Source organism: Leiobunum rupestre, chromosome 2 (assembly GCF_980474605.1).
Source record: "Leiobunum rupestre chromosome 2, qqLeiRupe1.1.hap1, whole genome shotgun sequence".
Taxonomy (NCBI): domain Eukaryota; kingdom Metazoa; phylum Arthropoda; class Arachnida; order Opiliones; family Sclerosomatidae; genus Leiobunum; species Leiobunum rupestre.
The window spans coordinates 75,591,341-75,617,369 of NC_143385.1; the positions used below are offsets into that span (position 1 = coordinate 75,591,341).

General features: G+C 37.0%; 1 protein-coding gene across 1 annotated transcript in view; it reads right to left on the reverse strand.

The window, feature by feature from the left end:
* The window catches only part of LOC149959026 (protein sidekick-1-like), a 70,524-nt gene extending 51,009 nt beyond the window's left edge, over window positions 1–19,515 (reverse strand). The window contains exons 1-5 of the mRNA XM_090165125.1: window positions 19,346–19,515; window positions 7,768–7,846; window positions 5,823–6,125; window positions 3,361–3,651; window positions 1,902–2,198 (exon numbers count right to left, since the gene is read on the reverse strand). Coding sequence (XP_090021251.1) covers window positions 1,902–2,198; window positions 3,361–3,651; window positions 5,823–6,125; window positions 7,768–7,846; window positions 19,346–19,465 — 1,090 coding nt within the window. The 5' untranslated portion in view covers window positions 19,466–19,515. The remainder of the gene's footprint in view (window positions 1–1,901; window positions 2,199–3,360; window positions 3,652–5,822; window positions 6,126–7,767; window positions 7,847–19,345) is intronic.
* Between the last annotated feature and the right edge of the window lie 6,514 nt (window positions 19,516–26,029).

Here is a 26,029-nt window from a genome sequence, read left to right on the forward strand (position 1 = left end):
AATTACGACAGAAATATCTACAAAAAGAAGTTGACAAAGCTTATCAAAGTTAGGCCTTTGCGGTCATCCTTTTTACAATTACCTTCGCTATCGAATAAACAATTTTCGCTCTCCCTTGGTAATTGAACTACTCGAACAATTTTTAACCAGGCAGATAACCATTTTTAACGTGAAACTAATTTCTTAATCATTTGAAAATAATTAAAATCCGCAAACAGACGATTGAAACTGTTAACCCTCCCGTTTTACTAAGAAATCTACACCGGCAAAATGGCGGCATAGTTCATTCTAGCTCAAATTAAATATTTATTCTTGGTTCTTATATCTATACTTGGAACTGCGTCATTGATGACGTAGGGATGCAAACTATGTATTGATTGTTTATTTATTTATTTCCAAAAAGTAAATAAAGTTTAATTTCAACAGGGGTAAGTAGGATATCACGTGATTGGCTGTGGCCAAAAGTTGCCAAGGGTATAAAGCGAAGGTCGCGAATTCGTTTCCCCATCTCGCAAATAACTAATTAGCATTTTAAACGGCGAAAAAACGAAAAAAACGAAAAAACGATATCAGAAGTAAATTAACATAAGTATTTGGTGGGGTCACATATTACCGCCGATATCTCAGGTCGACCTTGTCCGATCGTGACCAAACTTGTTGATTTGATAGACCGAGGCTTAGTGGTTGTTGACAGTGTTCGAGCGTCGAGGTCAAAGATTATCTTCAAGGTGAAATTGAAAACAAAAATATTTTCGATTTTTCCAAGGACAAAAATTTTTGTTTTTGAAAATATTTTTGGGGGGGTGGGGGGTTGTTTTGGTGGCCATCTTGGCGGCCATCTTGGAAATAAAAGTGCTAAGTTTTAGTCTCCTACTACTGAAAGATAAGCGATCGACCTGGGAGTTATATTCAATTGTATAGCGGAAGAAACGTAATTCGGCTGTGGTTTATAGCCCAACATAATAGAGGTGGAGACAAAACGCTACATATTATGGTACTAAATGACGTTGTAAACATTATTACACGATACTCGGTTCCCCTTTAAGATATACAATTGTAGGTAAATTGAAAAACCCATGACTGATGTAAGACATAACAATTTACAGTGCACTCAGGGGCGTAGGAACCGGGAGGGGCAGGGGGGGCAATGCCCCTCCCTAGAATTTGGCTGGGAGGGGCAACTAATGTTATTGCCCCCTCCAACATTTTGATCAGTTGAAATCTTCAAAAGGCTCAAATTATCATTTTTAAAGCAAATACAGTTTATAGAATCTCAACTGTGTTTAGATTTCAATATTTTTCCGCCAATTTACATAGTACTAAAAAGTACACATGCATCCGGAGAATCTACACTCCATTAAAAATTAAAAACCATTCTCCAGACCCCTTTTCGTTTCTCTTTGCCCCCTCCAACTTCCAGAACGTTCCTACGCCCCTGAGTGCACTCATTTTTTATCAGGTCCTGGGTTCTACTTTGAGTATGGGAATTAAATCTTCATATATACTATTGAAAAAATCGTCCTATGCACTACATGAAAGTTTTTAGTATAGTGTTTTGGACGCGCCTCGGGTAGTAGCTTAACAGAGCCGACATGTTATATTCTGTTATCCTTTATATAATGTCCTAACTTTCATCCCCTTTTTTACTCCCCCGCGAGACAGTAAATCCTCACGAAAAATAGAGACGAGGGATAGAAGAACCCCCGTTAATAATGTCAGTAATTGCAGGTCTGGCTAAGATTCTACTTTCAGATAACCTAAAGCCGCAACTTGAATTTAAAGCAAACAGGCATTTGAAGCACAGCAACACTTCCCATATTGGTCTCTCCATTAAATGGATTTATACATTTCTGGCTCTAGTTTGCGAATTCTTTTAAAATACGTAAAAAGAGGAAACCAACCTGCAGCTGTGGTAATAGCGGATACTGAAGTTTCAGTGCCATTGTAACGCACTTCGCCCTGTTGATTGTAAGCAAAGACGGAAAACGAATACTGGGTGTATACTTCGAGGTTTTCAATCACTGCTGACAGATTTTTCGTTTCTGAGGAATTGTTTTCTGCCAAAGAATCTCCGTCCACTTTCCAGCTGTAGACGTACCCGTCTAACTTGCCGTTTTTCACTTCTGGCTGTAGCCACTGCAGTCTCACTTTCTGCGAATTCCCTCGCGTGGCTGTCAAGTTTAGCGGCTCTGATGGTTCTATCATTAAAATAAATTAACCGACTTAGTTCCTTTTCAATAACATGCACATAATCAACGGTTATAACTCAGTAATAATAAAAAGCTGGGCTAATACTCAAGGCACAACATTATGCCCAAGTTAGCTAGCAAAAACCGGTGACCGGATTATACCGGGTGTCTCAGGGCGGACGGACGGGGCATTTTTCTCCAAAACTATAAAAGTAAGTGGTGGATCGACGTGAAGTAGCTCTTCTTTCAATAGATGTCGCTAGCGTCGAAATAAAAAAGGCGGTACTTATAGGTATCCTTCGCGTTGATTGGATCGTTTGTAAATTGGTAAATAACATAAATTTCAGCAATTATTAACAATATTTTTAGATGATTCAAGTCCAATAAAGTTGTCTAACTATATTACTCTACAATGGCTCTCTCCCGAGGTTATCAATGTCTATTTTGAATTTAGCTTCCTTTGCCATAAATACAAGTAGATGGCACCACATTCTCCAGTAAAGTCGCATTTTTCAAAGAATTGGAGATATTCAATAATAACAGGGGCCTTCCCATAATACAGGTGACCATGATAGAACCACCACTTGCTTTAAATCTATATATCTCAAATGCAAGCTCCGTACACTAATTATTGCCGTTAACCTCAACAAGCTTTTACGGAAAGGGGAAACCGTAGAACCCAACACAGAAGGTTTTGTTCCGAGATTTCACCCCGTGCCACAAACTGGGATCGAACCCAGCTCCTCTTAATGCGGGGTGAAAAAGCGAACTTATCTGTCCGAAGGGTCCGACATTCGTAGAATTCTCGTACATGTACACTCTAGAGAAAATAATTTTTTAAATCTTGAAATCAATTTCAAAATCCCGAAATCTGGGCGAAAATCAATTCTTAAATCTGGAAATCGGAATAAAAACGGAAAAACAACACGAAAATTGTGCTTTGAAATCTCAAAATCAGTTTGGTATTAAAAATCCCGTACACAAAATTGGCAAATGACGGACCCCTCGATTCTGTAACAACACCTTCGTTTGGTCGAACTAGGTCTATTTTTCATATTTTCATTCGAACAATTTTACATACATAGACATGAAGTGTCATTCTTATGTAAAATATTATAGATTAATGAACCCATCCATGAAAGTTTTATTCTAAACTTAAGGCTGTACTTACTATCCACGTCAGTTGTAATGCTGATAAATTTCTTTTGAGAAATCAGTTGTTGATTATCATATTCGTTGTAAGCGTACAATTGTATTTCGTAACTCGTAAATGGACTCAAATTCGAAATTTCGAAGTGAAATACTTTACTGTCAAAGCTCTTTTCAAATATTGCATTTGAATCCTTCAAAAGACGGAGTACGTAACCGTTAAGTGGACCGTTGGCAATTTCCGGTTTAATCCACTTCACAATTACTCCATTCGATGTTAAATTTTCATAACTTGCAGTGAAATAACCTGGTTCTATAAAGGAAAAATATTTATAAATGCGAAAAGAAAGTGAACAGTCAAATAGTAAATCATTATGTTTTCATTGTATAAACAATAATTTATATATATTTAGTGGTGAGAATGACTATGTTGAGACGCGGGCATCTAAGAGTAACAAACACATGGAGAACGCAGCTAGCCTTAAAACACGCTAATGCAGTGTTGTGTACCAATTTCATTGGACGAGCCTTACGCTGAACGTTTTACGGGCGGGGGGAAGACAATTTCCGAATTTTCCCCTTCCGACGGCAGGCGCTAAAGCGTCTAACCAATGAAAACTGTACACAAGAAAGTGCACTACTTTTGACCGGTTGCGTTCTCCTTGTGTGGGGTGCTGTGTTTGTTGCTCCTAACGGGCATCGAGATCGCTGGATGACTTACTTATTAGCCTAACTGGTAGCTGGTTACTTTGATTCCGGATTGATTTGCTTTTGTTTAGGGGGAAGGAGCTTACTGTAAGTGCTTGAGTGAGGATTGTCAGCAACGCTATAAGTTGTCTCAACATAGAAATTCTCCCAAAGTATAAACAAATACATTTTAGTAAAAATATGCAAAACTTAATATATTTATATAATTTAATGTTTTCCATATCAAATCCTTGTTGCCATCTATTAAAACTCTCGGTTACCTATTTCAGAAAGAGAACAACCAAAATAATATAAAATTTTGAAAAATTAAATTTAAATGTATATATTTTATAGCCTAGAAAAAACCTTTTTTAAAGGTTAGTATAACCCCTCTTGTTTGGTAGTATGCGCTTAGACTATACCGAGTGGCTTCCACGAGCCTTCCTAGCGAAGGGCGGCAAGGAGTAAGTTTGATGGGGTTTTACCCCCAAATTCCGAAAAAGGTTATACACCCTAACTTAACTAACTCCTTGCCGCCCCTCGCTAGGAGGGCTCGTGAAAGCTACTCGATATAGCCTAAGCGCACCCTACCAAACAAGAGGGGATTCTACTACCTTTAAAGATAATTATCGTTCCTCTCAATTTTTAGAGAGTTTAAGGGTAAAAATAACGGTTCCCAAACAGTGTCCCCGGTATGCTTAACGAACCGTTAACATTTAACTAAACAGTATCCCCGGCATGATTAACAACCAAAAACATTTCACTAAACTATGTTCCCGGTATATGATCAACGAAACCTAAACATTTCACTGAACAGTGTCCCCATTAAATGATAAACGAACCATAAACATTTTACTGAAGAGTGTCCCCGGTATATGATCAACGATACATAAACATTTCACTAAACAGTGGCCTTGGCATGATAAACGACCATAAACATTTCACTTAACAGTGTCCCCGGCATGATTAACGACCAAAACCACTTCACTGAACAGTGTCCCCGGTTTGGTTAACGACCATAAACATTTCACTAAACTATGTTCCCGGTATATGATCAACGAAACATAAACATATCACTGAACAGTGTCCCCGTTAAATGATAAACGAACCATAAACATTTTACTGAAGAGTGTCCCCGGTATATGATCAACGATACATAAACATTTCACGGAATAGTGTCCCTGGTAAATGGTTAACGAAACACAAACATAACACTTAACAGTGGCCTCAACCTGATTAACGGCCATAAACATTTCACTAAACAGTGTCACCCGGCATGGTTAACGACCAAAAACATTTCACTAAACAGTGTCACCTGGCATGATTAACGACCATAAACATTTCACTGAACAGTGTCACCCGGCATGATTAACGACCAAAAACCTTTCACTAAACAGTGTCACCCGGCATGATTAACGACCATAAAAATTTCACTGAACAGTGTCCCCGGTATGGTTAACGACCATAAACCTTTCACGAAACAATGTTCCCGGTATATGATCAACGAAACAAACATTGCATTGAACAGTGTCCCCGGTAAATGATAAACGTATCATAAACATTTTACTGAAAAGTGTCCCTGGTATATGATTAACGAAGCAAAAACATTACACTGAACATTGTCCTCCTGTATGTTTAACGAATAATAAATTTTTCACTAAACAGGGTCGTCGGCATTCAATATTCTAGCGATTATGGTTTAAAAAAAATTGTTTTTCCGACCGAAACCAAAGCATTGTGTATATTGAATATTTATCTCTCGTAAGAGATATATTACGTAATTGCGAGTGTACTTACCATCCGGTATTGTTCTAGCTTCAACGGTGGTAGTATTAGACCCGATTGTGATTTCTTCATTTGCAGCTTTCGCTTGTAAACTGATTTTGTATAACACGTAGTTTCCAAGGCCAGTTATTTCGTGCTCGCTGGTAAAGTGTGGCTTGGTCACGGTTCCGATTTCTAGATTTTCTTCATTCGTCCATTTCAGGAAATAAGAATCGAGTATATATCCGTCCGGGACATCGATAACTTTATCCCATTTGACAAATATTTTTTTCTTCGCAGTTGTGCTGGCTATGAAATTTTTCGGAGCTGGGAATTCTTCAAAGACAAAACGTTATTATCAATCTATGAAGTCATGAAAGTGCTCATTGCTACTAAGGTAGAATGCCTATCTTAAGACAATCCGCGGACAACATGGTCTAGTTTTCCCCGTCACGAGAGCGGGAGAAGGAAAAGAGTCACCGTTGTTCCCTTCAATCGCATCGGGAAATGTGAGCCCTCGGGGACCAATAAGATACAGGGCTGATTTGATTTTTGGGTTTGGAGGGAGGAGTGTGGGGTGGTGGAGTGGTTAGCACTTTCGCCTCGCAGCAACAGGAGCCGGGTTCGATCCCAGCTTGTGGCACTGGGTGAAAACTCGGAACAACTCCTTCTGCGTTGAGTTTGCAAGTTCTCTCCCCACTGGTTTATGGGGTTTTCCCCCGAGTTCTTCGGTTTCCCCTTCCATAAAAACTTGTCGAGGTTAACGATAATAGTTAGTGAAGGGAGCTGTTGGCTCGATTTCGTGGCATGCAGGGCTTGCCACCACCCTCCTACGCATTGTAACCCGGCCGCCTGAAATTATGGCTTCAAAAGTCACTTGATGACTTAGGCCTAAGGTGGTGCCTAGGGTATTAGCTATAGGCAACGTGTATTTATTCCATTGTTAGCCTTGACAGCGTGTATTTATTTCATTGATAACCTTTATACCGTGTATTTATTTCATTGGTAGTCTTGGCACGGCATATTATTTCCATTGATAGTCTTAAAAACGTGTATTTATTCCATTGGTAATCTTGAAACCGTGTACTTATACGATTGGTAGTCTTGTCCAAGGGTTTGGTCACTCCGCGAACTCGGTGTACACGGTCGTACCTCTGATTGTGCTAATACCAGTTCGTGAACTCTTAAAAATCCGTACCTTTAACAGTACTAAGTACGCGAATTCGGTGTACAGGTCATCCGAGAGTGACTTACCCCTCGGTCTTGTCACCGTTTATTAATTCCATTGGTAGTCTTGTCACCGTTTATTAATTCCATTGGTAGTCTTGTCACCGTTTATTAATTCCATTGGTAGTCTTGTCACCGTTTATTAATTCCATTGGTAGTCTTGTCACCATTTATTAATTCCATTGGTAGTCTTGTCACCGTTTATTAATTCCATTGGTATAGACTACCAATGAAATAAATACACGGTTTCAAGATTACCAATGGAATAAATACACCGTGCCAAGACTAACAATGGAATAAATACACGTTGTTAAGACTACCAATGGAATAAATACGCGTTGTTTAGACTACCAATGTAATAAATACGGCGTGCCAATACTAACAATGGAATAAATATGCCGTGCCAAGACTACCAATGGAATAAATATGCCGTGCCAAGACTACCAATGGAATAAATATGCCGTGCCAAGACTACCAATGGAATAAATACACGTTGTTAAGACTATTAATGGAAGAAGTACGCCGTGCCAAGACTACCAATGGAATAAATACACGTTTGCAAGAATACCGAATGAATAATCATACGCCGTCTACTGAGAGGGCGTCTAGTTCGGTCACACCCCTACCGGCGATAGTTTCTTCTTAGATTTATATTGGCATATATTTGTTTGCATATCTTAGCACCATTACAATAAATTATTTGTTTGCAAGTTAATGTGATAATAGCAACTGGCATGGTAAGTTTTAATACCTTTATCCTTATATAAATTAATTGCATTGGGCAGTCCTCCATTTTTGTTGTAATAATGAATGTTGGAAACACTTTCGCTCTACAAAAAAGATAAAAATATGTAAAAATGTTAATTATTGGCAGAATGTGTACGATAAAATAAAACAAATTGACATTTTAAATAATAATACTCTTACCAAAAATACACTATTCAAATTATTTAAATTCTAAAACCGACTGCCGAAAATCCAGTTCTCTGTTACATAAAATATTAGGCTTATTGCATTGATAGTTAATTTATATCCTTAATACTAGAAAAATACTAAACCCCGTTTATTAGTTCATGGAATACAGTTTATTTTGATCTAGGGTGTGGTTCCACATGGGGGTAGTTTACAAAGCTCGCGCGGGACGCGAATATATTAATTCGCTCCATATTCGACCGTACCTTAAGATGGGTGTAGGGAAGTGATGACTCCGTAGACCCAAGAGTCCCGCTCGTCACGCTTTCTTCTGGCCGAAACATTCACTTTATTTCACTTTTCTCACATTCGTAACTTTACGACTCTTCCTAGAGTCATTTCAAAATTCTCAGAATAATACCTCCAAGACCCTTACCTGCCTAGACGCTGGCCGTCTTACTGTGTAAACAGTGTAATGCTTAAAACGCTTAAAAATAGGCATTTATATATAGAGGCCTACTGTTAATGAGGACCGAGGGTAGTGGGTCCCAAATGCTTAGAGTTCAAAGGCGCTGGTCGCCCGCTAGTTAAAGTATTTGACCTTAAGCAAGCGATGCTTTTTCGGCCGAGATGCTCGCTAGTTCGCCCGTAATTGAAGTTGCCAACTAGCCGCCACTGCGAGGAAATTCCCCGAATAAAGTCCCTCGCCTTTTTCTTGTATTCTATTGCTCCATCTCTCGTATTGTTAGACTCCCCCATTTTCGAGGACTGTTTTATTACGGTTTAATACAGTTAATGAGGTGACCCCTTTTAAGATTCCCTCTCTATAGATGGTCGTTCTGGGACCTCTGGCCACGGTCCCCCTTTCGCTTTCTTCTTGCCGTCCAGCGGCACCGTCTTTATTCGGCATAGCGTTTCTCCCTCTCTCACCTATAGTTATTTTCTTTAAAGTAAGGACCCATTTCCCTCTATTTTACCCAAAACGTTGAGGTTTGCCCTTCTAGTTGCCAATACTTCCTTATTGTTATGTTACTTTATTTTAATTTCGACAATTGGTGGGAATTCCGCTATTAATTTATCAGGGCGATTGACCTAATTGGGACCGCACTGTCAATATTTTTTTCTCATTTATGGTGGCCGCCGACCTGGCGCCACTTTTGACATTTATACGGGAAAATGATGCGCGGGTCAAACCTTTGATGACGCCGAACACCGTGGCTGATCCGGTAGATACTCTTTCTTTTTCGCAGAAGTCACGATGCCCGGAATTTCAAACGTTCTGGAGGACCAAGTGGCCATCTGGTTTAAAACACGGACTAAGATGGTTCTGAGAGAAAACCCTCTATATGTCAACAGGAGAACACGATCACCCAAAACGAAGAGTCGGAAAGCCTCCAAATTAAAATTGGGACACCGTCCCAGTCTGGGTAGCGCAGACCGCTCTTGAGAAAAACGCATTAACCTCAGTTCCCGATAAAGAGTCGAAGTGAAATGAATGCGTGAGTGCGCGTCTTCGCTAACTCGACTTAGCCAGTTCTCTCTCCAAAGAGCCTGTAGCAACCACCGCATCTGGACTATATTGTAAAACATTTTATTTTCCATTTTTGTTTTATATTTTGTATCGTTGATTATATTTGGTCCCATGCTAATTGTCACCTTATTATGATGTCTTTCGCATCATTGGACGTAGTCCTTTCTTTTTTATGTGCTATAGTTTGCCTCATTGGGCAATGTTATTTTAAAATATTCATTAAATGTTTTCTTTTACTTGGCAAACTTCAACCCTAGCGTTATCTTTTAGTGTAAGCATACCCCAGGACATAAAAATATATCTCGCTCAGCCCAGTATGAAAGCGACGCGGGAGCCCGAGCTATTGTCTTAGTTTGACCAATGTAGTGAGGATATACTTTTAATTAGGACTAGCCAACCTCTTAGTCGCTCCTCGTGGTAATGAAAACGTTCATGTCAAATATATTTTCGCTACATTGTAAACTATTGTCTGGTTAAAGCTATAGCCGCCGCTGTCTTCCCCCCTTGCGTAAAAAATAAAGGTATCTCCAAAGTATTTCTATCATATAATGAAGGTCGAATGTGGCCATCTCCATCCTTAGCCCGGCGAATACTTGTTCCGAAATGTTGAAGGTGTACCGATGGTACTGTGTTCCCCATAGGCTTTGAATTTCCTAAATTGGTATTCAGACGCCTCCTTATCACCATGTGTGTCCCAGGTGTAAGGAGTGTGACCCCTTCACCGATTGGACAATGAAAGGTCAGCTCCTTGCCAACGATTTGGTAAAGTGAAAAGTGACGTTCCGTTGATGGACAGGTGGCATGAACAAAACTAAGATGCACAGCCAAGAACTCGAAGTTTTACTTGGAACTCAACTTCTACTCGGATCTCAATGCTACTTACGATCAGGTCAAAAGAAATAACCTTTGAATATATTACTCAGTACCAATTTTCATACTTAGCATCGATCAGTCCGCTTGCGTTGGTTTCCCCTGCGGTAACGCTCTCTTTGGGATTTTAGTTTACAACGGCGAATCTTTTTGTGATTACAGCACTAGCGTTTCCTACCCGCCACAGCTTGGGCGCACGGTCGGATTTCACTCACTCCGCGAGTTAGGTCGAAGCCAAGTTAAGCCGTACACAGAAAAAACAATGTTTAAATTCTAGACGTTTTTCTAAACGGGGAAATGCAACGCTCTCACAGACATATACTATACCAACACGCGTTGAGTAGAAGAAACGTTAAGTCTTTTTAAGCGTTGAATTACAAAACGTTTTCGTTTAAAGCGTGTTAAGTTCTAGAAATGATTGTTTTAAGCGTGTTGAGGTCTTGTAGTGCTTAAAATGTAAACTCGTCTATTTGACGAAACGTTTAATTTTCAAACGCGTCGAGTTCTTGAAATGTGTAAGATTCAAACGCGTCGAGTTCTCCAATCGTTTACGTTTCAAACGCGTCGAAATCTGGAAGCGTTTAAGTTTCAAACGCGTCGAGTTGTCGCAACGTTTAAGTTTCAAACGCGTCGAGTTGTCGAATCGTTTAAGATTCAAACGCGTTGAGTTCTTGAAACGTGTAAGATTCAAACGCGTCGAGTTGTCGAATCATTTAAGTTTCCAACGCGTCGAGTTCTTGAAACGTTTAAGATTCAAACGCGTCGAGTTCTTGAAACGTTTAAGATTCAAACGCGTCGAGTTCTTGAAACGTTTAAGATTCAAACGAATTGAGTTCTTGAAATGTTTAAGATTCAAACGCGGCAAGTTCCCGCAACATTAGAATTCCAAACGTATCGAGTTCTTGAGACGTTTCGGATTATTCAAAGAAAAAATTGATTCTTAAGAAAATTTTTATTTGGAAAAAATATTTTATTGATTATCAAACATTTTATATCAATATGATGTTCTTCCACAAATTTTAAATATTTGGTGGTTTTAACCAATGACGATTTTGGGGACCGATTATTAAGTACGTACTCTTGCTCTGCTCCGCAGCGCTCCCCAGTGGCCAAGGGGAATAATAATCGTGCAAAAACGGACACAACCGTCTCTTAAAAATAAAAAGGTCTCATATCGGACTCGTTACAAAAATATGGTCTCAGCTCGGACTCGTAGTAGTACATTATATTGGACTCCGCTAAGGGTCACTGCAATTTACTATATTTTAATGGTCGCATCTCGAGCTCACAAATATACGCTATATTAAAATAGTTTCCGTTCGAGCACACAAAAATACGCTATAATATAAAGGTCTCATCTCGGGCTCAAATTGAATGACCACAACGTTTTGGTCTCTTCTCGGGCTCGTATCATTCTCAAAGCTTCAAATCGAGCTCGGGCTCTTGGTGTGAGACGAGCTCGTTCCGCTATGTTCTTTCCTAAAACTGAATTTTTTGTTTTTCTTTATTATTTGACCCAACCAAACTGAAGTGAAGTGAAGTAAAGCTCATAAAGAAGCTTTTGAGCTGCGTGGACAATATTTAGTAAGTTGTGTTTCTACAACGAAAGATGGCCAAGAATCATTTAGACCATAAATTTTCGTGTTTACATATAACACCTTAGATTCGTAGCGCCAAGTATACCCAACTCGACCAGAGTTCTAAATTTAAAAGGTTTTTTCATATCAGAGAAAAACGACCACGTAATTCAGTACAAATTAAAGTTCGACTCAGCGTGAAAATTATTATCGGGCACAACACCAAACGCGGTCCAATTCGTTGAACGCAAATTTCGGGGCCAACTGCCCCCTATTGCCTACTTTGCCCCACCCCCCAAAAACTATGTTCGCCACCCCGCATCGCTGCGGACTCATCATCCTTAAAGTAGGCCAAATTGCAAGTTGGGGCGAATTTTGCCGTTGAGCTATAGGGACAGTTTGCAGCCGTATATTTTATTATACCTCTCGTGAAAAACGTTCGTTTACAAGCCACCCCCGCGTCCCCCGGCTTGAAATTTGGTGATTCAATTCGGAAACTACTTAGTTCTTAACGCTATCTATCGTTCGGTTTTTAAACAATATACGGAATTTTACCCGCCAAAATAGTCAAGTCGTCTGCTAAGTTTATATATGTTTTATAAATGATTTGTAATTTCTGACAATAGAGTAATGGCCGGCACTCCGTAGTTTTGACCATGGTCGCCATTTTGGTCGCGATTTTTTATCTATAGGAAAAATCATGGGTGACGTGCCGTGACGTCACACTGCCATTACTCTATGTACTTTCCTGTATATCATTCCAATGACTTAAATTAGTAAATATCACTAGATTATCATCGCTGTCATGTATTTTAAATAGTTTAATTAACTTCAATATTCCAATGGCTAAGGTCTTAGGCCAGGGAATAAAAATCAACCTATCTGAAAAACTAATTCCTTCATCATCACAAGGTGCTCTTTTTTAATATTCCCTACATTTACAAAATATAATTAATGGGTGCGGCTCTGATGTCTGCATGGCTCCTGATTATTATAGTTGCTAGCAGACTTGGAAACAGCGGTAGTCCTGGGGCCAATGGCCCTTAAAAAAATTAGGGGCCCCTTAAAATAAATCAATTGAACGGGGGTAGCGGGCCACCAGGGCCCTCATTAAATTAAAAAATATTTTTAAGCTGTTTCTGAAACGCTGTCTTCCTACCCTAGATGAGAGCGAAATCTAGCGTTACTGATAGTCTGCTGATGTGTTACAAATTTTACTACTTAAGCCCAGTTCACACTATACAATTAATTGGGCCACTTAATTGTATCCAACTAATTGTAACCAAGAACATTGTACAGTGTGAACAGAAAAAGTGGTGACATATAGTGTAAACAGAAAAAGTGGGGACAATTCTTAGAATTATTCGGCTCACACTATACAACTTTCTTGCTTACAATTAGTTGGATACAATTAAGTGGCCCAATTAATTGTATAGTGTGAACTGGGCTTTAGTTACGTTTAATATGTTTTGAACATCTGGCAACGCTGTTCGTTGGAAATATTCGCATAGTCGCGTTATTTATGCTTGACTTCCATTTCGAGACGATTCCGAGCTGCTCACGTTTTTCTTTGAAAGTAAGTCTACGTGAGAGATGATTTTATTTCTGATTAACAATTACTTGCAAAATAGAAGAGTTGCTTCTTCTTGTATATTAATGTAATTCCAAATATCTGCGTAACGAAAATTTAGGCCTACGTTAAGCTTGGATGTAGTATTGTACTATTATCATGAATACCAGTGCTAGTTTGCCTAATGAAATCTATAGCCAAACGATTATTAAATAAAAACTTAAACATTTTAGTTCTAAGCTAATTATTAATTCGATAAAAAAATTAATATTAAATTCAACAATGTTATTACAATTTATGGAAGACATTAATTATAAATGCTGGAGGTAAAGGTAAACTAGCGAAGAGGTTAAAAGTAGGAAGGGGTTAGTCTAGAAATTAAGCTTAGAATATAATTATTGGCAAATTGATATTATTGAAGTGAAGTAGAACTCATGAATGCCATGCAATGTGGTTTAGACAAAATATTTACTAACTTTACCACCTGACTCCTATTGTCGAAAAACCCATAGTGGTAATAAATAAAGTCAGTACCATTGCAGAGGGGGCGGTTCGATCTGGGCTGCATTTTTAACGTGAGGCAATGTCATTTTCAACGTATTTTGCGTTGGTACAGGACCGTTCTTAGAGCGCTCGTGGCCCCGGGCCAAATGCATGGGCGAAACTGAGTGTAGAGGCCCTCCGGTTTATACATCCCTATGGTAAAATTTTAGAGGCCCTGGGCGACCGTCCTGCCCCCCCCCCTTAAGAACGGCCCTGTATGTTGGTATTATAACTGCACGCCAAATTAAATGTTAGCCCAGGGCACCAAAACCTCTATTTACGTCACAGAACGAAATCGTATACTTGGCGCTACGAATTTAAAGTGTTATATGTAAACACGCAAATTTATCGTCTAAATGATTCTTGGCCATCTTTCGTTGTAGACACACAACGTACTAAATATTGTCCACGCAGCTCAAAAGCTTCTTTATGAGCTCTACTTCACTTCACTTCCGTTTGGTTGGGTCAAATAATAAAGAAAAACAAAAAATTCAGTTTTAGGAAAGAACATAGCGGAACGGGCTCGTCTCACACCAAGAGCCCGAGCTCGATTTGAAGCTTTGAGAATGATACGAGCCCGAGAAGAGACCAAAACGTTGTGGTCATTTAATTTGCGCCCGAGATGAGACCTTTATATTATAGCGTATTTTTGTGTGCTCGAACTGAAACTATTTTAATGTAGCGTATATTTGTGAGCTCGAGATGCGACCATTAAAATATAGTAAATTGCAGTGACCCTTAGCGGAGTCCAATATAATGTACTACTACGAGTCCGAGCTGAGACCATATTTTTGTAACGAGCCCGATATGAGACCTTTTTATTTTTAAGAGACGGTTGTGTCCGTTTTTGCACGATTATATTTCCCCTTGGCCACTGGGGAGCGCTGCGGAGCAGAGCAAGAGTACGTACTTAATAATCGGTCCCCAAAATCGTCATTGGTTAAAACCACCAAATATTTAAAATTTGTGGAAGAACATCATATTGATATAAAATGTTTGATAATCAATAAAATATTTTTTCCAAATAAAAATTTTCTTAAGAATCAATTTTTTCTTTGAATAATCCGAAACGTCTCAAGAACTCGATACGTTTGGAATTCTAATGTTGCGGGAACTTGCCGCGTTTGAATCTTAAACATTTCAAGAACTCAATTCGTTTGAATCTTAAACGTTTCAAGAACTCGACGCGTTTGAAACTTAAACGATTCGACAACTCGACGCGTTTGAATCTTACACGTTTCAAGAACTCAACGCGTTTGAATCTTAAACGATTCGACAACTCGACGCGTTTGAAACTTTAACGTTGCGACAACTCGACGCGTTTGAAACTTAAACGTTGCGACAACTCAACGCGTTTGAAACTTAAACGCTTCCAGATTTCGACGCGTTTGAAACTTAAATGATTGGAGAACTCAACGCGTTTGAAACTTAAACGCTTCCAGATTTCGACGCGTTTGAAACGTAAACGATTGGAGACCTCGACGCGTTTGAATCTTACACATTTCAAGAACTCGACGCGTTTGAAAATTAAACGTTTCGTCAAATAGAAGAGTTTACATTTTAAGCACTACAAGACCTCAACACGCATAAAACAATCATTTCTAGAACTTAACACGCTTTAAACGAAAACGTTTTGTAATTCAACGCTCAAAAAGACTTTACGTTTCTTCTACTCAACGCGTGTTGGTATAGTATATGTCTGTGAGAGCTCTGCATTTTCCCGTTTAGAAAAACGTCTAGAATTTAAACATTGTTTTTTCTGTGTATGTGTTAACGCGCGTCGCTAGTACTAATAGTTTTCGAGTTATGACCAAAAGTACACTAAAAAACGTGATTTTCTCGAAATTTCACTAAATATTGGACAAGACCAACCATACTTTCGGATGTTACGTATTGTTTAGTGGCGAATTTCACCGACCGCATATCCGTAGGATAACTCGTTTACGAATTTTAACTAAATCTGTGAGGAACATTAGAATTTGAAAGAAGCAAAATAAACGGTTACATCGGCGCAGTCGGATCTAACGCGTTATTAGCGGAAACTGGCTTTTATAACAGAAGCCGTTTCAAATCTTTATCCCAGAGGAACCATTTTGAACACATTAAAACACAGGTGTTTGGGTTTATTTTGTTAATCGTCTAGGTTTCAAACGTGTTTCTATAGATTTTCGATTCCTTCTCGTGTTTAGTTGTTTAGCCATTTTGTCCGTTTACATCTCTAACGCGTTACATTGCAATTCAAGTGTTTAAAAGCTAAACGTGGTTTTTTCTGAGTGGATCCGTTTTGAACACTTAAAAACACAGATGTTTAGGTTTATGTTGATTTTGTTAAACGCCTAGGTTTTTTACGCGTTTTTATAGATTTTCGCTTGCTCCTCGTGTTTAGTTGTTTTGCCATTTTGGATTTAAACATTTTGGTGTTTAGTGAATCAACGGCAAAAGTAGCCATTTACATTTATAACGCGTTAAATTGCAATTCAAATGTTGAAAAGCTAAACGTTGTTTTTTCTGTGTAGTCTGAGAGCAACGGGAATTTTGCAACTCAAACCAAAGGTTATTTTTTTATCCTGATTGTAAGTAGCATTGAGATCCGAGTAGAAGTTGAGTTCCAAGAAAAAATTCGAGTTCTTGGCTGTGCATCTTAGTTTATATACAGGGTGTTTCAAAAAGGGTGGTATGAGCGAAGACCTACGGGTTCTACAGATTCCCAGAAAAAGGTTAATTGGGTCCCCAGATCCCATAGAAATAGAAATTAAACTAGAAGCACTGCCTTTTCCGTCAATCCCAAGGGAAACAGGCGAGCTAGAAGGCTGACATTAGGGTGGAATCGCGATGTACGCGCCATCTGACAAACACATTAAACATTGTCGCCATGGCTACGACGCGAATTTCGAAGATGGAAAAAAAGGCGATCCACTGCGCATCACGTCGTGCGCAGCGGCGGTCTTTTAGTGTTTAAATTTTTGCGTCTAAAAGCATATCCGCAAAAAAGGTTCAAAACTGCGCTTTTTCACATTGTAAAGAGAGATCTGGGAACGAAATAAAATTATCATTTCATAAGTATGTAATATTATAGTAAATATTTTATAATAATCTCGGAATAAGAGATTTTTTTACACTAAGATTTCCTCTGAGAAATGCTGAATTACTAGTAAAATGGGTTTTAGCGGTAAATCGCGAAAATTGGACTCCATCTTCAATTACTTCATGTGACTTTGTGTGTAGTAAACATTTTGTGCCGGATTAAATTTACTTTCAAAATGGAAGGCACCATTTGAAAGCAAATGCTGTACCTACACAAGTAAAAATTACCCTATACATTCTGAAATAAAAAACTAACTGAAATATGAATAATTTCTTTGTTAAAACTAGAATTTGAAAGAGATCCCAAAAATATCTATTCCAGAACAAAGCATATTTACATCTTCTAGAGTATGCCAATTTATTGATTTTAGTAATTGTTATTTAGTTTCCCTATTGATCAGAGGTTATTTCAGAAAACTTACTGAAAAAGTGAACTACCGGAAACAACTCAATTTGACTTGACTAATATTGATGATAGTTTAAAAGACACTGAAACTAAGATTTTGGAATCTCAAGTAGGCATATTTTAAACCACACTGAAATAATTAAAATTTAGTTAAACTGTGATGATTTGTGGTATTTTAGACTTACAATGATTGCGCAAAGTTAACGTGTGACTTACGGGTGACACGGTAGATATAGTATCTTCTTGAGATTTTTATGATTTTCCTAAAGCTGTTTAAATAACTTAATATAATGTCAGATAAATAAAAAAGTTTTCAATATGTTGCCTACGATCTGTTTTATGTTATTCCACGTGACCATATTTACTTATTTAGTTTAAATTGTTTCTATGAGATGGCGCGACTATCGCGATTCCACTCTGATGGCAGCCTTCTAGCTGGTACGTCCCCGCCCAATCCAATCGTGCTTCTAGTCTAATTTCTATTTCTATGCCAGATCCCAGACGTCGGGAAGCGGGCTACCCTTAAGTGGTTTCCTCTCTAGCGGAGGTAATGTCGGCACTCCTCTAACTTATTGTATTTTACCCTTTTGAGATATTATCTTAAAAGTACCATGCTTCGAAAACTGTTTTGAGCAGCTCGAGCCCACGCGTGAATTTTTCATTCATCTTCAAAACATTTATATTATTATTATATAACTATGTATTTTAGGGGTGAAGTATACCTCGTTTGTTCCGAATCGGACCCCAAGGCTGCACGGGTTCCAAAATTTTGTGTTTATTTGTAGCCAGCTATAAATACAATTCGCCAGTCAGAATTATTTTTTAGCAATATAGAATTTTTAAGTGCTGGTCAAAATTTAGAGGTCGGGGATGGTTAACTTTTATTCAATAGATAACGCTCTCAAAATTATTCGAAAAACCTTTTGATCCAGTAATTTATATTTCTGTATTATCCGATTAATTATTTTTATAAATTTGTAAAATTAATCGGAAAAATGACGTTTTTTTCGATAAAAAGCTCAAATTTTACGAGTAATACATATTTTTTTATCATTTTCCGAAATATTAACCGGAAAATTTCTTGGTTTATATTTTTTCCCCAAAAAAAATCAATTTAATCATGGATAATGATTAACCGTTACCGTCATCTATCAAAATTAAATTAAAACAAAAAATGCTCGTATCAAAAGCGTTTCAAAGGCAGAATTTAGAGGGAGATGAATTGGCATCTTCCTAAGCACAGATACTGAAAAGTTTTTATATAGTTATAAAGAGATCTTTCAGGAATAAATTTTAAAATTACAGTATTTTTTGCTTTATTTAAAAAGTTCTTAAATATTTTCCGTCGAATTTCCACAACACTGTTTCGTGGTCAGGGGAATCAGAAACGCGAATGACGACGTAGGCTTGTCAATAACCTATAGTTAAGTTAATAAGAAGCACCTATGGAACGCAATTATAAGACACTCGAAAAGTTTAGTTCAAAGTACTTGAGTATCGTTTTTTCATAGCTGTATGACAGTTGGGAACGATTTAGGTGTTTTATATTACCACACTAACATTGTTCTTTGGTTTTATATAGTAAACACGGTGTTTTCAGTTCTAAAATCTGGTTTTTGTATTATTTTATATTATTTGCTACTGGGGCAAGTTTCTAAGGAAGAAATACTACAATAAATGTTTACTGGGGCGGCTCTCAACGCGGTTCCGTATCCGTTACTAAAATATCCCGAAGCTGGAGCAAGATATCACCGATGTTTTCTGAGAAATACATCTCACCTTCAATTTGACTTATTGATGTGATTGCTATTATCATTGAAAATAAAATGACATTACCTTTGTGATTATCCTGGTATCAATGTTATTACACTTGAATTCAAATAATAAGCACAGCACAACTGTTATAGCCAGTAAAAGTCCACTGTTTCGAAAATTTCCATCTATTTCCATTGCCATATTATGCCAATAATATACATACAGCTTCTGTTGCTTTAAAATAATCAATTTTCGGCAGTCATTAGATGAGGTACTGAATGACCATATTTCACAAGTACAATCAGCTTCGCTTGGAATCAGTTACCGTTTCTTATCAAAAAATTTAGCCTGTACCTGAAATTCTTCATATCATTTTTTCTTATCAAGGGACCAAAGTAATCATTAGATACAGTCATAAAGATAGTGCTCGATTGCTCTTCAATAAATTCACGCGCTAACAAGCTACGGTCACATTGCAACTTGTAATCAGTTTACATGGCCAGTTTCTCTTAATTTCATTGGTCAAAACTTTCAATCAAACCGATTTAAATTGAGTTTTACGGCCGGGTGTGACAGTAGTTTAAGTGTTCTACCATGAACATCGAACTACATAATTACCCTTTTTAGTTCCACATCGAAGTGGGACTATTGCTATGGACGGAATGTCGTTAAGTGTTGTTTGTTTGTCGTGGATAGCGACGACACGGTAGATGGAGCTGCGAAAAATAATTTATATAATAATTTTTTTATTGGCGACGCCGGGATTCGAACCCAGATTGCTGGCCGCGTAATCTTCTAAACCGACACCTTTACCAAGTGAGCCAAGCCGTCTGCTTCAAATTTCATGCTTGAACTTTTAGCCTTGAACACTTTTATAGTTTGTATAGTTGGTCCAGAGATTGTATATACTCGGAACTTCTAGTCGTTTTAAGCGACGTGGGAGGATTTGGCTAGTTAAGTTGTCGCAATTGTCTTTCCCTTTTCCGCGTTATTTTACGTATATTTACGGCGTTTAAGGTCAAGTGAACCTCAAACTTCGCCTCCCCCCCCCAACCCAGTGGATTTTCACAAAGGGTGACACGGGCGTGGCCAGTTTCAGGTCTGTCAGGTAAATAGTGGCACAATTTCGACCCCCCTTTAATAACTATACGTTATAGTCAACTCTTTAACTTAGGATGGTACTTTTTACCTCTCCGAGGGGACTTTGTACCCTAGGAGAGGTTATTCAATTCAATTCAATTCAATTTGTTTATTGTTTTTTATATATACATTTTGTGGTTGAGGGCCAAGTCGATAGCGACTTATAGCCCTCGCATTGTTATTGTACAAAATTTAAACCGTTTACCTAATTAAATAATGATAATAATAATAATAAAAAGTGTTAAAAAAAGGAACCATAATAATTTAACATGAGTCCTTTGAAAACATTTAGATGAGTTTTAGCTTAAAGGGAATATAACCTCAGGTATTTGGTGTGGAACACCAACGCTTGCAGCTCTGACCGCTCTTGCCTTTCGCTTTAAAAATGTTTGGCGCCACTGTACAGCGAAATTTGAAAAATTGAAGGGGTCTTCCATAAAGATTGCTTTGCAGGTTATATTCCCTTTAATACAATTTTTAATAATTTTTTTCGTGGAATTGATTGTTTGGCTTTCTTTAAGATGTTCGTATAAAATATTAAATTTTTTTACACCATTGTAAAATATTGAGTTCATGTTTTTAGTACTTAAGCAAAAAGGTACTTTAAGGAAGTACTCAAACGCGTGTTTTTTCTATTTTGATTTTTGTCAAACAGTGGGTTTTTTTCGTTTTGTAAGTTATTAAAAATAAATTTTAAATTACAGAAGTCGATGATATCTGTTATTTTCATAATTGAGCATTTTTAAAAAAGTTCAGCAGATGGGTATAGCCAGTTAACATTAAAAATATTCCTAATTACTCTTTTTTGTAAAATTAAAATTCGATTTAAGTTATATTGAGCTGTTCCCCCCCAAGCAACAATACCATAGATTAAGTGCGAATGAAACATAGCAAAGTAAAACTCAAATAACATTTTACTAGGGAATAAAAATTTACATTGTCTTATTTGGTAACCAGAGGTGGTTAGTATTTTACATAAATTGCTTATTTGCTCTGACCAATTAAGTTTGTCATCGAAAATTAAGCCAAGGTACTTATATTTGAAGACTCTTCTAATTTCCGTGGTTCCTACTTTTACAACGCATACTAGTTTATCAATAATTTTTCCGTAGTTTGCAAAGATTATATATTCACTTTTAAGTTTGTTTAGTTTGTCCGTTTTGTAGTAACCAGTTGTTAATCATATTAAGTTTTTCATTAGCATTTTTTATCAATTCACTCAAACTTGTATTTTCGATTAACAGTACCGTATCATCCGCATACATGTATAACAAACCAAGTGGCATAATCGAAACAAGATCATTTATATAAATATTAAACAAGAGTGGCGATAATATAGATCCCTGTGGTACGCCAATTTTAATAGTTTTAGTATCAGATAGTTTCTTGTTAATTTTAGTTGTGCAGCTTCTATTAGTTAGGTAACTACGTAATCAGTCTAGAGTAACCCCTGTTATACCTATCCTTTCAAGTTTTTTCAGGAGTCTATGGTGTGGAACGCTGTCAAATTCTTTCTCTAAGTCGATGAATAAACCCAGGCAATATTTACTTTTGTCTATAGCAGATATAATTGTTTTGTAGACAGTTGCAATAGCCAGTGTTATATCAAACGATAGAACGCGCAGTGCCGTTAATTTCCGCACCCTTCGACCAACCCCCTTAAAGGGAGAGTGACCGAAAAAAACCAGTTGGTCTCATTCGATAGAACTTTTTGACGCGCAGGCAGTGCCGTTAATTTCCACCCCCTCCGACCAACCCCTTAAAGGGAGAGTGACCGAAAAAAACCAGTTGGTCTCATTCGATAGAACTCTTTGACGCGCACCCAGTGCCGTAAATTTTCGCCCCCTCCGACCAGCCCCCTTAAAGGGAGAGTGATCGAAAATAACAATTTAATAAATTCATGGGTATTTTTTTTATGAATTTGTGAATTTCCATGACTTTTGTTGCCTAAACTACCCAAATGTTTGACATAAATTTCCTAAAATAAACCCATTTGAATCCCAGTTTAAGAAATTTTTTAAATCATATTTCCACTAATTTCAATAATTTAAAAGAATTATGTTCGTCGTGTTTTGCTTGACTATTTTACCTTTGATACTTTCCATCTATCTAACGATAGGAAATCACATGGCCTCAACAGCTTTTGCATTGGTTTGCCCACCCGCGTATCCAGAGGGTGGGCGGTGCGCACTCTTTAACATAGATTGGTAAATTATATATCAAAGTTTATCACATGGGCTCAACAGCTTTTATATCAGTTTTCCCACCCAGGTCTCCTGATGGTGGGCGGCATCCACTCTTTAACTTAGGATGGCAATTTATATATCAAATGATAAGAAATCACGTAGCCTCAACAGCTTTTGTATTAGTTTGCCTACCTGTGTCTACTAAGGGTGTATGGGTTTGCCCACTCGTAAACACTGATGTGGAACTAATATTACTGCCTGGGCCGACTTGTTACCATTAGGGTGGACGATATGTCTTAGTGCGTTTTACGTAATCACTTAAAGGGCCACATCGCCAAAGTTACAAACTTATGGAACAATATTATAGACTTAAGGTAATACTGGTAAATATTACAAATAAACCTTGTCCGGTAACGCGCGCCGACCTCGTGATGCGCAACAAATTATTATTTACAACTGGTCGGTGAAAGGCTGACTGAATGTAGTCAAATGGGCAGACGTCCTAGGACGCTTGACACTTTCGCTTGTAGTCAGTTCGCAAGTTGAAACAAGTTGGCAAGCCAAAATATACCTCTCCTCGGAAGAATTGTCCCTAGTGGTATTAATTTATCGAGATAACCCTTAAAGATATATGTCCGCAATTTAGAGTTATTCGTTAAAAATGCTATCCCAGTTCTATCCCGCCCGGTATAAAATTTTAATTATAATTAAAATAATTGAGACGAAACGACCAATTTTAATTTATTCAGAATATCATAAGTTAAGTAGTTACAGCAGTGAGTTAGACGTACTATAACAATGCTTAATTGAATTACACCCTTTCTACAGTACAAGTTTATCAGTTGAATATAATACGAAGCAAATTTTAACGAAAGAAATATCTACAGAGGGTATTATAACGACCGTTCGCTTTTTGGTTTATAATTTTAACGGAATCGGGCCGATTTTAATTAAACGATAGTTTATCGAAATTTTGTTAAAAGAATATTCCCTAGGGCCGCGCGATAAATTTACGAGATTAATTTCCCGTCGTCGTTATATCGAAAATTTATTTGGTTCGGGATTGCCAGAACTGTAATGTCGTGGGCGAGTGATTAGAAAATAAAATGGCAACCTGAATTATGTAAAATTATAAATGTTTATTTTTATTCAGAACAGTCTCTGGAACGTTCTAGATTTAACTTTCATCAATAATCCAACAATATATATCCCTTCTACGTAATTATACAGAACTGGTACTCAAGTGTCTGAGACTAGATTAGATTTGTCTTAGTTCATCGTGATTGAAACATAAACCAAAACACACTTACTAAAAGTAATTATCATAAATTATACTGAGTAATTTTAAACTGTCTTAATTAACAGCTGACATATGTTCGCTACTAATTACTTCCAATCTACTTAATAAGCCTCACAGGTTGAGTTGATAATTTCAAGGGTATAATTAGGTTATTCCAATTCAAAAAATAATAACAATCAATTTTATCTTACATCTGACTTGAGTTAGTTCACAATTACTTTAACACTTTCAGTCTTAAACACGCACTGTTCATACACTTAAGTCCATTCACTCACGTTCCAAATGCGAAACACAATTTAACTCTTTTCTTGACCGAAGACCGAACATACTAATTACAACCGCAAAGTTCGTCATAACTTTTGACCGACACCAGGACCCGTCCTGTGTTAGTTCGTCTGACAGCCAAGAACTAAGAAAGAATAGATCTTCTATATTGACGGCAACGGCCTTATATACTTTTATTTTGTGTTTGTTTTTTACCCGTCGAGATTTGACTAAAGTTCGACAAATTGAAGAGATTAAATTTTTTACCCGGTTTGATTGATAGTTCTCCACACGGTGGCGCTATATTATTACTTTGATTTAATTTCCGCGGGAGTTTTGAATAATTATCCTTTTTCTAAGCGTTATTAAAAGGTAACAATGAACTACTTTTTGTGTTTTAACGAAATTTTGTTAAGAATTTAACAAAACAAAAAACCGTACCAAAGAATAAACAAACAAAGTTCAATAAACAATATATACAGATATTGTATTAATCCGTTTAGTAAAAAAACCCGCCTTATTATAATGGTTTTAATATTTTCCGTAAGGAAGTCAATGGCTCGGCGATGAACTATCCGCATTGTTACAATGCGACCCGAGTTCAATTCCTGATCACGATCAAATTTTACATTAAAATACTAAAATATTTAATTAAATATAAGATTAATATAATCTATAAATATTTAATTAAATATAAAATTAATATAATTTATAAATATTTAATTAAATATAAGATTAATATAATTTATAAATATTTCATTAAATATAAGATGAATATAATTTATTAATATTTAAAATGATGTAGAATAAATTATAGTACCTAACATTAGCCAAAGCTGTTTTTTAGAAAAATACCGTAAATTAAGGGTTAAGTCTGAGGTTTTGTGTTTCAAGAAATAAATACTAGATGGCGCTGAAACTCGTCTCTTGGCAGTGTTGCCGGTAAATATTTTCGGCTGAGCTTTACGGGCGAATTTAAAACTGAAAGCATTGATTGACAGCGAGTAACAATAGAGCTTCTACCGGAGTATCGGACCGGCGACAACGCGCAGCGAGGGGTCGCTGCTGATTATAAACAGACGAAAGCCCCGCTTGCCAACATGAGGCACCAGCGTAGGAGTATGGGGTGAGGGGGAGACAACGGCCCGGGTTTCCTATTAGCTGATTTATGGTTTAAAAATCTATATAACTCTACACTTGACACGTGATCATTTCTATGTATATTTATTTCCCCCCTCTTTTGTATGTTTTTTTATCGTGAAACGTAGTTTACTTCATTTGGAATTTGTATTCTCCTGACCAGACCTGATGATGCCTCTGTATAGAGAGCGAAACTAGTCGTCGATTTTAATTTGTTTTTAATTAAAATTTGTATTACGTAAACAAAGTGTTTTTTAATTTTCTTTATTTATGTAAATTAACATGGCAAAATCGAAGATTCTAAGGGTCCCCCCCTCTTATGAAATTATTCAAAAAAATTTAAACAAAGGCGGTTAAATTTGGGTAAATATCTAATTTTGGGTAAATATCTAATTTTGGGTAAATATCTAATTTTGGGTAAATATCTAATTTTGGGTAAATATCTAATTTTGGGTAAATATCTAATTTTGGGTAAATATCTAATTTTGGGTAAATATCTAATTTTGGGTAAATATCTAATTTTGGGTAAATGTGTAATTTTGGCTAAATATCTGATTTTGAGTAAATGTGTAATTTTGGGTAAATGTGTAATTTTTGGTAACTATCTTAATTAGGGTAAATGTCTAAATTTTGGTAAATATTTAAATTTTGGTAAATATTTAAATTCAGCTTAATATGCAAATTTTGTAAATATTTTAATTCAGCTTAATATGCAAATTTTGTAAATATTTTAAT